Source organism: Podarcis tiliguerta (genome assembly GCF_965153285.1).
Source record: "Podarcis tiliguerta genome assembly, chromosome: 1".
Lineage (NCBI taxonomy): Eukaryota > Metazoa > Chordata > Lepidosauria > Squamata > Lacertidae > Podarcis > Podarcis tiliguerta.
In genome coordinates, this window is record NC_139534.1 from 12,017,808 (window position 1) to 12,033,296 (window position 15,489).

At 44.9% G+C, this 15,489-nt stretch overlaps 1 protein-coding gene and 1 long non-coding RNA gene across 4 annotated transcripts in view; one reads left to right on the forward strand and one right to left on the reverse strand.

The window, feature by feature from the left end:
• The window catches only part of LOC310664855, a 317,431-nt gene that overhangs the window by 115,626 nt on the left and 186,316 nt on the right, over positions 1-15,489 (reverse strand). The window lies entirely within an intron of this gene.
• CTLA4 (cytotoxic T-lymphocyte associated protein 4) overlaps positions 1-15,489 on the forward strand; it is a 44,457-nt gene that overhangs the window by 16,763 nt on the left and 12,205 nt on the right. Inside the window, exon 1 of one of the 2 annotated variants that reach the window (XM_083413615.1) lies at positions 6,249-6,329. The exons of the other annotated variant lie outside the window; for it this stretch is intronic. Coding sequence (XP_083269741.1) covers positions 6,258-6,329 — 72 coding nt within the window. The 5' untranslated portion in view covers positions 6,249-6,257. Of the gene's footprint in view, positions 1-6,248; positions 6,330-15,489 lie in introns of those variants that run through there. 2 annotated transcript variants of the gene reach the window in all.

Below are 15,489 nucleotides of genomic sequence, written 5' to 3' on the forward strand. Positions count from 1 at the left end.
AGGCTTTGTTTGGCTGCTGGCTGGGCTTTCTGCCTTTGGCTTGGAGGGGCTCAGAAGTTGAACATACCTGTGCAGGGGAAATCCCTTATTTTGGCTGCTGATCCCTTATCTACGAGGCTGCTGGTCCCTTATTTTCAAATCTGTAAGTTGACAGCTATGATCATATGTTTCAACTAATTACCCAAATGCTCTTTTGCATGGAGCACTGTGCAATAACTTCTTTTATAAACACAGTTTAAAATGCCCTTGAGACTGCCCCCTCCTCAACAGCAGTCATTATTGGCACTTTGATATAAGATCCATAAATCTGACATCTTGGATTTCAGCCATCCTAACTTAAGAGCAAGTTGTTGTTTGTTATCGGTATCATAGAATCATAGAATCATAGAATCATAGAATCATAGAGTTGGAAGAGACCACAAGGGTCATCGAGTCCAACCCCCTGCCAAGCAGGAAACACCATCAGAGCACTCCTGACATATGGTTGTCAAGCCTCTGCTTAAAGACCTCCAAAGAAGGAGACTCCACCACACTCCTTGGCAGCAAATTCCACTGTCGAACAGCTCTTACTGTCAGGAAGTTCTTCCTAATGTTTAGGTGGAATCTTCTTTCTTGTAGTTTGGATCCATTGCTCCGTGTCCGCTTCTCTGGAGCAGCAGAAAACAACCTTTCTCCCTCCTCTATGTGACATCCTTTTATATATTTGAACATGGCTATCATATCACCCCTTAACCTCCTCTTCTCCAGGCTAAACATGCCCAGCTCCCTTAGCCGTTCCTCATAAGGCATCGTTTCCAGGCCTTTGACCATTTTGGTTGCCCTCCTCTGGACACGTTCCAGTTTGTCAATGTCCTTCTTGAACTGTGGTGCCCAGAACTGGACACAGTACTCCAGATGAGGTCTGACCAGAGCAGAATACAGTGGCACTATAACTTCCCTTGATCTAGACGCTATACTCCTATTGATGCAGCCCAGAATTGCATTGGCTTTTTTAGCTGCCGCGTCACACTGTTGGCTCATGTCAAGTTTGTGGTCAACCAAGACTCCTAGATCCTTTTCACATGTACTGCTCTCAAGCCAGGTGTCACCCATCTTGTATTTGTGCCTCTCATTTTTTTTGCCCAAGTGCAATACTTTACATTTCTCCCTGTTAAAATTCATCTTGTTTGTTTTGGCCCAGTTCTCTAATCTGTCAAGGTCGTTTTGAAGTGTGATCCTGTCTTCTGGGGTGTTAGCCACCCCTCCCAGTTTGGTGTCATCTGCAAATTTGATCAGGATGCCCTTGAGTCCATCATCCAAGTCGTTGATAAAGATGTTGAATAAGACCGGGCCCAAGACAGAACCCTGTGGCACCCCACTAGTCACTCTTCTCCAGGATGAAGAGGAACCATTGATGAGCACCCTTTGGGTCCGGTCAGTAAGCCAGTTACAAATCCACTGAGTGGTAGCATAGTCAAGACCGCATTTTACCAGCTTCTTTACAAGAATATCATGGGGCACCTTGTCAAATGCCTTGCTGAAATCAAGGTAGACTACATCCACTGTGTTCCCTTCATCTACCAGGCTTGTAATTCTGTCAAAAAATGAGATCAGGTTAGTCTGACATGACTTATTTTTCAGAAATCCATGCTGACTATTGGTGATCACAGCATTCCTTTCTAGGTGCTCACAGACTGTTTGCTTAATGATCTGCTCCAGAATCTTCCCTGGTATTGATGTCAGACTGACTGGGCGGTAATTATTTGGGTCCTCTCTTTTCCCCTTTTTGAAAATAGGGACAACATTTGCCCTCCTCCAGTCTGCCGGGACTTCGCCTGTTCTCCAGGAATTCTCAAAGATGATTGCCAGTGGTTCTGAGATCACATCTGCCAGTTCTTTTAATACTCTTGGATGCAGTTCATCTGGCCCTGGAGACTTGAATACATCTAAACTAGCCAAGTATTCTTGTACTATCTCCTTAGTTATTCTGGGCTGTGTTTTCTCTGCTGAATCATTTGCTCCAAATTCTTCAGGTCGGGCATTGTTTTCTTTATCGGAGAAGACTGAGGCAAAGAAGGCATTGAGGAGTTCAGCCCTTTCTGTGTCCCCTGTTTGCATTTCACCATCTTCTCCTCTGAGTGACCCCACTGTTTCTTTGTTCTTCCTTTTGCTACGAACATACCCATAAAAGCCTTTTTTGTTGCTTTTAACCTCTCTAGCAAGCCTGAGTTCATTCTGTGCTTTAGCTTTTCTGACTTTGTGTCTACACGTGCTGGCTATTTGTTTGAATTCCTCTTTGGTGGTTTCCCCCCTTTTCCATTTTTTGTACACATCCTTTTTTAATCTTAACTCAGTTAAAAGTTCTTTAGATAGCCACCCTGGCTTCTTTAGGCACCTTCCATGTTTCCGTCTCATTGGTATTGCCTGAAGTTGTGCCTTTACTATCTCCCTCTTAACAAACTCCCAGCCATCATGAACTCCCTTTCCTTTTAGTATTACTGTCCATGGGATCTCACCCAGCACTTCCCTAAGTTTTATGAAGTCGGCTTTCTTAAAGTCAAGAAATTGAGTCCTAGTATGCTTGGCTGCTCCTTTCCGCTGTATAGTAAACTTCAGAAGAGCATGATCACTTGCGCCTAATGATCCTTCCACTTCTACCCCATTAACCAGGTCATCAACATTGGTTAGGACCAGATCTAAAATGGCTGTTCCTCTTGTTGCTTCTCCCACTTTCTGGACAATAAAGTTGTCTGCAAGGCCAGTGAGGAATCTCTTTGACCTTATGCTCTTGGCTGAGTTTGACATCCAACAAATATCTGGGTAATTGAAGTCCCCCATTACTACTATCTCCCTTCCTTTTGCATGCTTGGCCATCTGTTCCATGAAGGCATCATCTATGTCCTCTGTTTGGCTTGGGGATCTATAGTAAACTCCCACAATGAGGTCACTGTTATTCTTCTCTCCCTTAATTTTGACCCAGATGCTCTCACTTTGGCTTTGAGGTTCTAAATCTTGGATCTCTTCACAGGTATACACATCCCTGACATATAACGCCACTCCTCCTCCTTTCTTGTCTGGTCTGTTTCTCTGAAATAGATTGTATCCCTCCATTTTTACATTCCAATCGTGGGACTTATCCCACCAGGTTTCAGTGATGCCTATTATGTCATATTTAGTTTGCTGTACCAAGAGCTCAAGCTCATCTTGTTTATTTCCCATGCTTTGTGCATTAGTGCACAGACATTGAAGTCCATTAGTCATTCCCCCGTGTCTCTTACTTAAGGATTTTTTCCTCCCACCACTAGGTCTGCTTGCTGTTTGCTCCATTTGGTCTATGACATTTGGATGATCATCTTCATCAGTTGATAGACTCCTACCTTCAGGAGCACTGTCTCCCTCCCCCACATTAGTCAGTTTAAAGCCCTCCTGATGAGGTTTCTGAGTTTTTTGGCAAAAACATTCCTCCCAACCGTTGTGAGGTGCAGCCCATCGCTTGCCAGAAGTCCATCCTCAAGAAACTGCAGTCCGTGATCTAAGAATCCAAACCGTTCCTGTTTACACCATTTGCGAAGCCAGCTGTTTACTTCCACTATTTTCCCCTCTCTCCCTGGGCCACGTCGTTCAACTGGGAGGACAGATGAGATGACGATTTGTGCATTTAATTGCTTCAATTTCCTGCCCAGAGCCTCGTAGTCTCTTTTGATCTTCTGGAGGCTATCGTGACTTCCTAAATACAGAATCTGATGGGGCTGTTAGTTGACTTGTTTTTTTCAGCACAGACCACTGAGCAGAACCCCTTTGCCCCATTTTTAAGGGGGGGGGGCAGCAGGCTAGTTTGGGGACTCAGGGCAGGCCAGAGGGTACCCAGCTCTGTCTTCCAACTAGGGATGGGAAATAAATTTGGTTCAGTTCTCATTTTAATGCAAATCTGCCTAACTCACACTTCCTGAAACAATATGTCAACCAAGCCACAGACATCCTTCAAAATACAGTGGAGGCTTGGGTTGAGAACATGATCCGTGCGGGATGCATGTTCGCAACCCGCAGCAGCGCATCTGTGCACGTGCGGGTTGTGATTTGGCTCTTCTGCGCATGCACAAAATGTGATTTAGCGCTTCTGCGCATGCGCGACCCCCAAAACCCGGAAGTAACCAGTACTTCCGGGTTTCGGAGGGTCCGTAACCCGAAAAAGCGCAACCTGAAGAGTCTGTAACTCGAAGTATGACTGTACAGTGGTGCCTCGCAAGACGAAATTAATTCGTTCTGCGAGTTTTTTCGTAGAGCGAGTTTTTTTGTCTTGCGAAGCATCACGGCGGGGAGGGGTGGGGAGAAGCAGGGCAGCTGCCGCAGCCAGTCCTTGGACTCACCCGCGCCTTGTGGACACCGCGCGACGCGGCTGCTGGAGGGCGGCAGGGCTCAGGAGCGCGACTCCGGCTGCAACGCTGGCTGCTGGTGCCAACGGCTCCTGAGGGGAGCGCCCAAGGGTGGTGGGCAGCAGTGCGAGGCTGCCGGAAGGTCGGAAGGTCGGCCGGAAGGTGGGAGGGAGCCGGAGGAGCCATCAGCACGAAGGTGGGAGGGAACCGGAGGAGCGGGGAAGCGAGCATGCATGTGTGCAGTAACCGTCGCCATGACAGGAGAGGCAGGGCTGTTTCGTCTAGCGAAGCAAGCCCTTAGAAAAATCTGTCTTGCGAAGCACCTCAGAAAACGAAAAACCCTTTCGTCTAGCGGGTTTTTCGTCTTCCGAGGCATTCGTTTTGCGGGATACCACTGTACCTGTGTTACTGTGTGTGAGAGAGTTGTTAGGGTGGAGTAGTACCTCTGGTGTGGCCAGTGTGGTGTAGTGGTTAAGAGCGGTAGACTCGTAATCTGGTGAACCGGGTTCGCATCTCCGCTCGTCCACATGCAGCTGCTGGGTGATCTTGGGCTAGTCACACTTCTCTGAAGTCTCTCAGCCCCACTCACCTCACAGAGTGTTTGTTGTGGGGGAGGAAGGGAAAGGAGAATGTTAGCCGCTTTGAGACTCCTGAAGGGGAGTGAAAGGCGGGATATCAAATCCAAACTCCTCCTCCTCCTCCTCCTCCTCCTCCTCCTCCTCTTCTTCTTCTTCTTTCTGGGGTAGTTTGTAAACCCTTGGTCCCCACCCAGCACTCAGCTCTCACCTGTGGCTCCTAGAAGCTGTCAGCATGTGGCAGTGGCCACAATCCCGGAAACAGCTTTGGCTGCCCGACTAAACTGGGTGAGGGTATGAGACACTATGGGCCACGGAGCCTCAAGTGACAGCAATAGATTCAGAAGGACCCCCAAGCTACGTATTGGCTCCTTCAAAGGAAGTGTAACCCCATAAAGAGCAGGCGATCTCCCATCCATCATGTCTAGGGATCCACCGACTAACAGCCATATCTGGATTGAGCTTCAGTTTATTGAATCAAGACATAAATATCTGGTCATCTCTTTTAGAAAACAGACTAAACAATATTATTTTCAAGTACATGATCATGTACAAAATAGAAGACAAGTCAAATGAACATCAAAAAGTGATTGGTTGTATTGAACTTTTGACAGCTTTGAATGGGATTTTCAGGTGACAACTTTGCAAGAAATGAATGTAAGCCATTTAAATTTGGATTAATCTTCTGTATCTGTAATCCCTTTTCAAAAATCTATGTAAATAACCGTTTATCACCAATAATTAAAATTCAGAGTGGGATGCAATAAGGCTGCTGGATGTCCCCTCTGCTGTTTGCAATTTGTTTAGAGCTTCTTGTCAATTAGGTACGGATGACTAACCAAATTTCAGGAATAAAACATAGTAATAAGGAGTGTAAAGATTCTTTATATGCAGATGATGTACTTTTCCTGACTAATTTGGAGAAATCAATTAATACAATGTTTAGTACATTGGATATGTTCAGTAAAGCTCCAGGGTATAAAAATTAACATCTATAAAATAAAATCATTTCTTCTGAGAACCAATATTCTAATTAGGGAAAGAGCAATTTTCAGTGAGAAGCACACCCGTATAATATATAGGCATCTGGACACACTGAGGCATGAATATATTATAACTACAAGCAGCTGACATTGCAGGTGGAGAAAGAAATAGAAATATTATCAATACTTTCTTTTCTGAAATATTCATAAACTTAAACATAGCAATAAAAGTACAAAAAATAATTTATTTAATTCCCCCCCCTCTATTTCTTTCTTGTTCTTCTTTAAGTATTTATCTTCATACACTTTTCTTCTCTCATTTACTCATTTACTCAACAGATTCAATAATGATACCAGTTGTTAAGGAAGTTGTTAGAACAGCAACAACACAAATCCAAAGAGTGAGACACCGTGTGTGTGTTTCGAAATTGGGAGAGATCTGTTTTAAATGCAATAATGTCTATGGGTAGTCACAAATTATTCTGAGTGATTCTGCCATTAAAGATCAATTTATGGCGAAACAGCAGTTTCCTGGGCTGAATGAACTGATGCCTGCAAAAAACCAAAGCGCTCTAAATGGCTTTCCGTGTTTTTATTTCCGCCACTGACCAGCTTCAGCTAATTATTTCCAAATTCAGAGTCACTGAGCAAATATTTGCTCTATTACCTCACCAAATTGGCCCTGTCCTGATTGCTTCATTCCGGGAATGAATGTGGCCTTCTCCTCATGCTTTAATGTGACCATAATTGCTTTTGGGTCTGGAGGTCAGAGCCCAGTAATTCTCAACAGCCCGGCCATGCAACCATAGAGAAATAAATTTCAATTCTAAGGATTGATTCTATTGATTTGCCTCTGGAGCCCAGAACCTAGCTTGCCCCCGTGAACAACTTCCCGATGTTTAGTCTTAGATTACATGCACAATAAATTGAATGTGCACACAGGCAGCAGTGCACCCAAGCTCTGGAGGATTTGATTTAACTGTAGTGTAAGGAATGCCATACAGGGATGCGGGTGGCACTGTGGTCTAAACCACTGAGCCTAGGGCTTGCCGATCAGAAGGTTGGTGGTTCGAATCCACGCAACAGGGTGAGCTCCTGTTGTTCGATCCCTGCTCCTGCCCACCTAGCAGTTTGAAAGCACGTCAAGTGCAAGCAGATAAATAGGTACAGCTCCGGCGGGAAGGTAAACGGCGTTTCCATTCGCTGCTCTGGTTCGCCAGACGTGGCTTAGTCATGCTGGCCACATGACCCGGAAGCTGTCTGTGGACAAACGCCGGCACCCTCGGCCTATAGAGTGAGATGAGTGCCACAACCCCAGAGTCATCTGTGACTGGACCTAGAATCATAGAATCATAGAGTTGGAAGAGACCACAAGGGCCATCGAGTCCAACCCCCTGCCAAGCAGGAAACACCATCAGAGCACTCCTGACATATGGTTGTCAAGCCTCTGCTTAAAGACCTCCAAAGAAGGAGACTCCACCACACTCCTTGGCAGCAAATTCCACTGTCGAACAGCTCTTACTGTCAGGAAGTTCTTCCTAATGTTTAGGTGGAATCTTCTTTCTTGTAGTTTGGATCCATTGCTCCGTGTCCGCTTCTCTGGAGCCGCAGAAAACAACCTTTCTCCCTCCTCTATGTGACATCCTTTTATATATTTGAACATAGCTATCATATCACCCCTTAACCTCCTCTTCTCCAGGCTAAACATGCCCAGCTCCCTTAGCCGTTCCTCATAAGGCATCGTTTCCAGGCCTTTGACCATTTTGGTTGCCCTCCTCTGGACACGTTCCAGTTTGTCAGTGTCCTCCTTGAACTGTGGTGCTCAGAACTGGACACAGTACTCCAAGTGAGGTCTGACCAGAGCAGAATACAGTGGCACTATTACTTCCCTTGATCTAGGACCTAATGGTTAGTGGTACCTTTACCTTTTAAGGAATGCCATAAACCTTCTTGGTTGGCAATATGGTAGCCAATGTGATGCTGTCCCCAGCCTGTGTGGCTAATTCAGGGCCGGATTTAGGTCTGATGAGACCCTAAGCTACTGAAGGTAATGGGGCCCTTTATATGTCCAGCTGTCCTTTGTCCACAACAAATTGTTGCTGTTCTTTTCTGTTGAATATATGCTATATGGTAATTTATGGACCTAATACGTATCTCAAGCCATTTGCACATAACAAAATATGCATTTTATCAAAGTAATTGTTGAACTGAAATGCAATTAAGAAGAAGTATATTAATAGTGAAATACAGTTAAGAAGAAGTATATTAAACCAGAGCAAACCAGTGATATTTTTTTTAAAAAAGCATTCTTGAATCTTTGATGATACTGATTTCACACGCACTTTGTGCCATATACTTTTCCATTTAAATCTGTCCTTTAGCATTAAAGTTACGTGCCACAATCAAGTTTTCAAATGACGTTAATTCTCGTCTTGCTTTGCTGTTTAATGATACCATTGTACTATAAAGGAGCTAACTTGTTCAAACTATGCGCTCCAGCTCATTTAACATTCCTCAGGATTTCTTATCCTTTGCTTAAGTTGGCCATTATTATAGAAATCCCTAATGCCACATAATCCTTTTATTGACCATTAAAAAGAAAACATGGGTTCTATTCTTGTCATAGAAAAGATTTTAAAAGGGAGTAAATGGGGACTGGGTCGGAATCAGTTGCTTCCGTCTCGATTTGAAAATTGCAACTGTAGTTTTGAGGAAGGGACTTTGTAAGCAATATAGGGGGAGGCCCGTGTCACGGAGCTGCGGTTGAATTGTTTTTGTTCTTCCCTACTTGCATTGCAAAGACCAGATGCTTAATGAGATAAAAGGATGATGATGAAGCCATAATGTCGACGTGATGTATTGAGATAATGGTTTCCTGAGTTCCAGGAGCTGTAATTTTTCTCTGACAGATATCGATACTATGCTGACAGTAAACTGGATGTCATCTGCATTTAGCTGATCTGTTTTTATTAACCACAGGCACGTTTCAACGATAAACCCGGCCTGCTCAGTTCCTGGAGAAATCAATTCAATGCAAAGTTCTTATCTGTATGTAAAACGTGAAACGTTGGCTTTGCGCATAGTCTGCTACGAACATAAGAGGCCTGCTGGATTAAGCCAGCAGCACATCTGGTCCAGCATTCTGTTCTCACAGCGGCCAACCAGATGTCTGTGGCAAGGACCTTATAGGAAGGACCATAATGCAATAGTCAGGGCCAGATTTAGGTTTGATGAGACCCTAAGCTACTGAAGGTAATGGGGCCCTTTATATGTCCAGCTGTCCTTTGTCAACAATTGTCGCTGGTTTTTGTGCTGAATATATGCTATATGGTAATTTATGGACCTAATAGGTATCGAAAGTCATTTGCACATAACAAAATACGTATTTTATCCAACCTGTTGTCTTTGTCCATGGAGTTTTCCTGGCAGGGATACTGGAGTGGCTTGCCGGTTCCTGCTCCAGGTGGATCACGTTTGGTCAAAACTCTCCACTATGACCTGTGCATCTTGGGTGGCCCTGCACGGCATAGCTCATAGCTTCTCTGAGTTATTCAAGCCCCTTTGCCACAGCAAGGCTGTATAGTTAAAGCTATGTTTTCCCAGTAGTGATGTATGGAAGTGAGAGCTGGACCATAAAGAAGGTTGATCATCAAAGAATTGGGCACAAGGAGAAGGGGACAACAGAGGACGAGATGGTTGGACAGTGTTCTCAAAACTACCAGCATGAGTTTGACCAAACTGTGGAAGACAGTGGAAAACAGGAATGCCTGGCGTGCTCTGGTCCATGGGGTCACGAAGAATCGGACACGACTAAATGACTAAACAACAACAACAATTGTTGCAACCAGTCCATGCACAATGTAGGCACCCTATATATAGAAATGAGCAAACCAGTGATATTTTAGGGAGCAGGCTAGCAGGCTTACATCATAGGAGCCTACACAACACAAAACACTGTTGCTGTATGTAGGTTTTATTTTATTTGCTTTTTATCTTCTATTTGGGAACTGTACATCCAGTGTTTTTTCCCTTTTATTTTTTTGGGGGGCCCCAAAGAGAGTGGGGCCCTAAGGGATAGCTTGTTTAGCTTGTACGTAAATCCGGCACTGGCAATAGTACTATCCCACTTGTTATTCCCAGAAACTGGTCTTCAGAGGCATACAGTTGCTGATATCAGTGGCAGAGGAGTGATTTTGTCTACTCCTCTTTTAAAGCCTTTCAAGTCAGATTCCACTGCTTTGTTGTTGTTGTTTAGTCGTTTAGTCGTGCCCGACTCTTCGTGACCCCCTGGACCAGAGCACGCCAGGCACTCCTGTCTTCTACTGCCTCCCGCAGTTTGGTCAAACTAATGCTGGTAGCTTCGAGAACACTATGCAACCATGATCCCACTGCTAACTACCCCCAATTAAACCTGTAGCGAACCTACCACAGGGTACGCCAATTAATTGAATTTCTAAATCACCACAGGCTTTCTTTGGGGGTTCTGGGAAAACTCAGCGATTTGGAGTCTTAACGCAGAAGTTGAACAAGCAAGGAAGGCTTTGTTTACCAAATAAAGTTGGCAAAACAAAGATGGGCCAGGAATCGTGTTCTTTCGGGAAACAGTTGTTACACTAAATCTGCAGATGTGGCAGGCGTCGAAACAAAGTAGTAATGCACAGCTTCACTTGAACTTCAGTTGCTAAAAATCCCTTGGTACACTTCAGGTAGATGTTCAGGTTTCTAGAATAGGTGGTAAAATGCTTGTCTCCATTTCTGTTGCTTCACTCTTGTCCCTTTACTTAGTTATGACAGGTGGTACAGTTAAATACAACTTCCTTCCTGGATTGCGATGAAGGAAGGAGATGTTATAAAATGACTAACCCAGGAGATCACATCAGTCCCTCTTTTTAGCAGTTTCAGTCAGAAAACTTGAGAGACAAAGTACAAGAAAATACAGAATAAGAAGCCCACTTTGTTTTCCTCCCTACTAAGCCCTTTTCATCCCTTCAAAAAAATTCTGTATTAGAGATATGGAGTCTCTCGATGCTGTTAGACCACAGCTCCTGCCATCCCTAAATATTGGCCATGCTGTCTAGAGCTGATCAAAGTTGGACTCCAACAATATCTGGAGAGTTTCTCCATCTTGCGGGTGTCAACAGCAGCAGTCTGTCCCACACGCTCACGTCACTTAACATGGGCAAGGTTTAAGGCAACTAACTCTACCATAGAAGGTTTACTGCAGCACAGCTGCATGAGCCAAAATGAACTTCGATTCTTGGCTCAAATTTGACAGGGCATCCTAATACACATTGCGACTCAGAAGCATAGCTGTCAAGCGTCCCTTATTTGGAGGGACAGTCCCTTATCCCAGTGCCATGTCACACTGCTGTCCCTTATTGATGGATGTCCCTTAAATGTCCCTTATTGATGCCATGTCCCGCTCTGAGCCCGGCCTTGGCTGGGGAGGGCGGGGTATAAATAAAAAATTATTATTATTATTATTATTAAATTTCCCGGGTTTCAAAGGAAGCAGCTCCTCTCCCTCCCTCCCTGCCGGCCAGGGAAGAGGGAGGCTCCAACTGTGTTTCTTGGCTGCCTGGCCCACCCCCCTCCGGCCTCCTCTCACCAGCCTCAGCCCCTGGGAGCCCCTCCCCACTGGGACTGGCGGGAGCCTTGGGCCCTTCTGCCGCCATCCTCCTCGCGGCTGCCGAACAGAGTGTCTCTGCCTGGGGCCTCCCCTCTGCCTGTCGCCGCCGCTCCCGCTAGGCCGTACTGCGGCTGCGCCGCCAAAGGACCCGGATGAGATGGGCAGCCTGGCATGGCCTATGAATTGCTGAGGAGCCTTGAGAGGAGAGTGAGGGCAACCATAGAGAAAGCAGTTCAGAGAGAGGAGGAAGAGGAGGAGGCGGAGGCGGAGGTGTGGGCAGGTGTTCCAAGGGCTACAAGTGAAGGACCGCAAGCGCTTCTCCCATAGATTTGTAGTGGTAGACTAGCATAGATGGTCTGATCTGTGGGTTTACTTCGGGCGCTATTTCCCCCCCCTCCTCCCGCCCCACCTGATGGAATTGAGAGCTGCAGATGGAGCACGAGAGAAAAGATACAGAACTGCAGCAGCATCTTCATAGCTTGGACTTCGTTTTGCGCGAAAAGTGGTAGCTGCTTGTAGTTATTTAATTGCAGTGTTTCATCGGCTGGTGTCTTGAGCAGCAACCTCTGGAAACGAAGGGCTAAAAACCGGCGCTGCTCTCCAAAATCATCTGGTCCCTTTTAACTTCGCATTTCAGCTGGTTGACTAAAATCCCTTATTTTGGCTACTGGTCCCTTATTTTCAACTCTGTAAGTTGACAGCTATGCTCAGAAGCTCCGAAATGTTGCTTGAAGCCTTGCTACTGAATCTCCACCACTGTTTCCATAAAATCACATGGTGCTAGAATAGGGACCTTAGTTGCTTGTGACCTCAGAGTCTTTTCCGGGATATTCCATTCCATTCCCTGTCCCATCCCCTGCATGCTCTGTTATCGTATTGCTGGTTTGGCCTCCCCATCCCTTAGGATTCTTTTATTATTATTATTATTTCTACAAGTCTCAGGGGTCTGCCAAGACAGCCAGAACATCCCTCTTGTTTTTTTTTTAAAATAATATTTATTAGAAGTTTTATAGTTACAAAAAAAAGTATTAAAAAAAAACAAACAAACAATACATTGAGAATGGAAAGAAAAAACAATACATCAAAACAACAAGAAAAAACAAAAACATTTAAAAACACATCCAATTTCCATATCTTTATCTTTTATTTACTTGTTTCCTCGACTTCCTCACACCTCCCTTTTTTGTATTCTAGTTCAAATCCTCTTGTTCCCATTTTGGCATTATATAGAATGGCACTTGGATAACTGAGTTTGCTGTTGGTATATGACAGGTGTCAGGACCTTTTTGCTCTCCAGATGTTACTGAACTACAACTCCCACCACCCCTGGTGATTGGCCATGCTTGTTGGGGCTGATGGGAGTTGGAGTCCGGCAATGTCTGGAGAGCCAAGACTCCCCATGTTGGCTACCATAGACATCTTGGCTGAAGGTTAAGAGCCTCCTCAAGGTTTGACCTCCATATCCTGCCTCAATGCAGATTAAAACGGCTGGTTTATCGTTATTTGTGCTGACAGAACAATTGAGAGATAATCTGTGTGGCAGCAATATCGGGAACACACGTGATATGCACACCTCTAACAGTTTCGGTATGACATTGGGGAAAAAAGTGTGCCCTCTATATTTAGGAGTGGCTATTTGTGAAGAAAATGACACAATCGTGATTATCAGTGACAGAGATCACAATGAAAGCGAAACTAAGGTAAGAATAAAGTCGGAAATATTGATGATCGATGGCAGAATGCAAAAGCATTCGTTTGTGGTTTATGTTAGAAGCAGAGCAACGGTAAAGAACTGAAATCTACAGCGGTTAAAAAAGCAAATATTGAGCCATTTCCCACTGAGTTGACCTTCAACACAGGTGAGCAGCATGAAACAATTGCCAGCCATATCTGCCAACCACAGGGACAGCCCTACCATTAGGACTCAGGTAGATTTTGAGAGAGGGGATTGAAAGAGAGACAAGAAAGTAGTGTGCACTAAAAGCACTAAGATGTCACTTTATTTTATTTTTTTTATAAATAATTTTTATTAATTTACAACAAAACAAAACATACATTATTTTCACATTTCACATTTCAAATTCCAAGTCTTTGATTTTGGACTTCCTTCAACTTTTCCGTAAATCTTTCGTAGTCAGTATTAATTTCCGCATTTCCTTTTTTACCATTGTCATTAGTTATATTTTTCCCCCTCTCATTCCTTTTAACAATGTCTCTCATATATTCACAGTGCTCTTTTAAAACCTTCTAGCGTTATCTGACCATCACTTATACTCTCCAGATACTTGACAAATTTCCCCCAGTTTTCTGTAAACTTTTGGTCTCTTAGGTATCTAATCTTTCCAGTCATTTTATCCAGTTCAGCATAGTCTAACAACTTAGACCTCCAATCTTCTATTGTCGGTATTTCCTGTTGTTTCCATTTTTGTGCCAGTAACACTCTTGCTGCAGTCACTGCATATTGGAGAAATTTACTATCCTTTCTCTTAATTTCCTTTCCCAAAATACCTAACAGAAAGACCTCTGGCTTCTTTGTAAAAGTGTATTTCAAGATCTTCTTCAACTCATTATATATCATTTCCCAGAAGTCTTTCACTAGCACTAAGATGTCACTTTAAACCATCACAGCTTCTTCCAAAGAATTCTGGGAGCTGGAATTTGTTAAGGGAGCTGAGAGCTGTGAGGAGAGAAAAGGGGTGAGCCAGGGCTGCCCCAACCTTAAATGACCTTTAGTAAGCCCGCCCCTACTGCCAGCCGATTGGCGGGCGCTGTGGGTGATGACTAATAAGGAAATAGGAATCCCTGAGTCCCGCGGGGCTGGCGCCAGCCCCGTGAGAATGTAGACGGGGGCGTGAGCCCGCAACCCCCCCCCTTCCTTAGGTCGGGAGTGGCTTTGCCAGGAGATCCCTATTTCCCTCTCAGAGCTACAATTTCCAGAGTTGCCTGTGAGCAGGGATAGATCATCATTGTTTCCTAACAACTCTCAGGACCCAACTAGGCAAAGGTAAAGGGACCCCTGACTATTAGGTCCAGTCGTGACCGACTCTGGGGTTGCGGTGCTCATCTCGCTTTATTGGCCGAGGGAGCCGGCGTACAGCTTCCGAGTCATGTGGCCAGCTACTTCTGGCAAACCAGAGCAGTGCACGGAAACGCTGTTTACCTTCCCGCCGGAGCGGTATCTATTTATCTACTTGCACTTTGATGTGCTTTCGAACTGCTAGGTTGGCAAGAGCGGGGACCGAGCAACGGGAGCTCACCCCGTCGTGGGGATTTGAACCGCTGACCTTCTGATCGGCAAGTCCTAGGCTCTGTGGTTTAACCCACAGCGCCACCCGCGTCCCTCAGGACCCAACTACAGTCCCCATAATTCTTCATGCTGTTTAAAGTGGCAACATAGTGCTTTAAATATATGGTGTGAATGTGGCCCTAGCTAACAAGGAGCTGCTCTGAGATGGAATGGAGTTTCCTTCAACAGTGCTGAAGATTTGACTGCCATTCTGGTTAGCTGCTTCTGTACGCAGAATGTAGGGGGGTGGGGCATCTTCTCCTTCACTTCAGGCAGCAAAACATCTTGGGTGGTCTAATAATAATAATAATAATAATAATAATAATAATAATAATAATAATTTTATTATTTATACCCCGCCCATATGGCTGGGTTCCCCCAGCTACTCTGGGCAGCTTACAGCACATTAAAAATTGTAAAACATTAGACATTAAAAATTTCCTGATACAGGGTTGCCTTCAGATGTCTTCTAAAAGTCAGAGAGTTGTTCATTTCCTTGACATCTGATGGGAGGGCGTTCCACAGGGCAGGCGCCACTGCCAAGAAGGCCCTCTGCCTGGTTCCCTGTAACCTCAGCCTCTTGCAGTGAGGGAACCGCCAGAAGGCCCTCGGAGCTGGACCTCAGTGTCCGGACTGAAGGAATGTATCACTTATATTGTAAGTG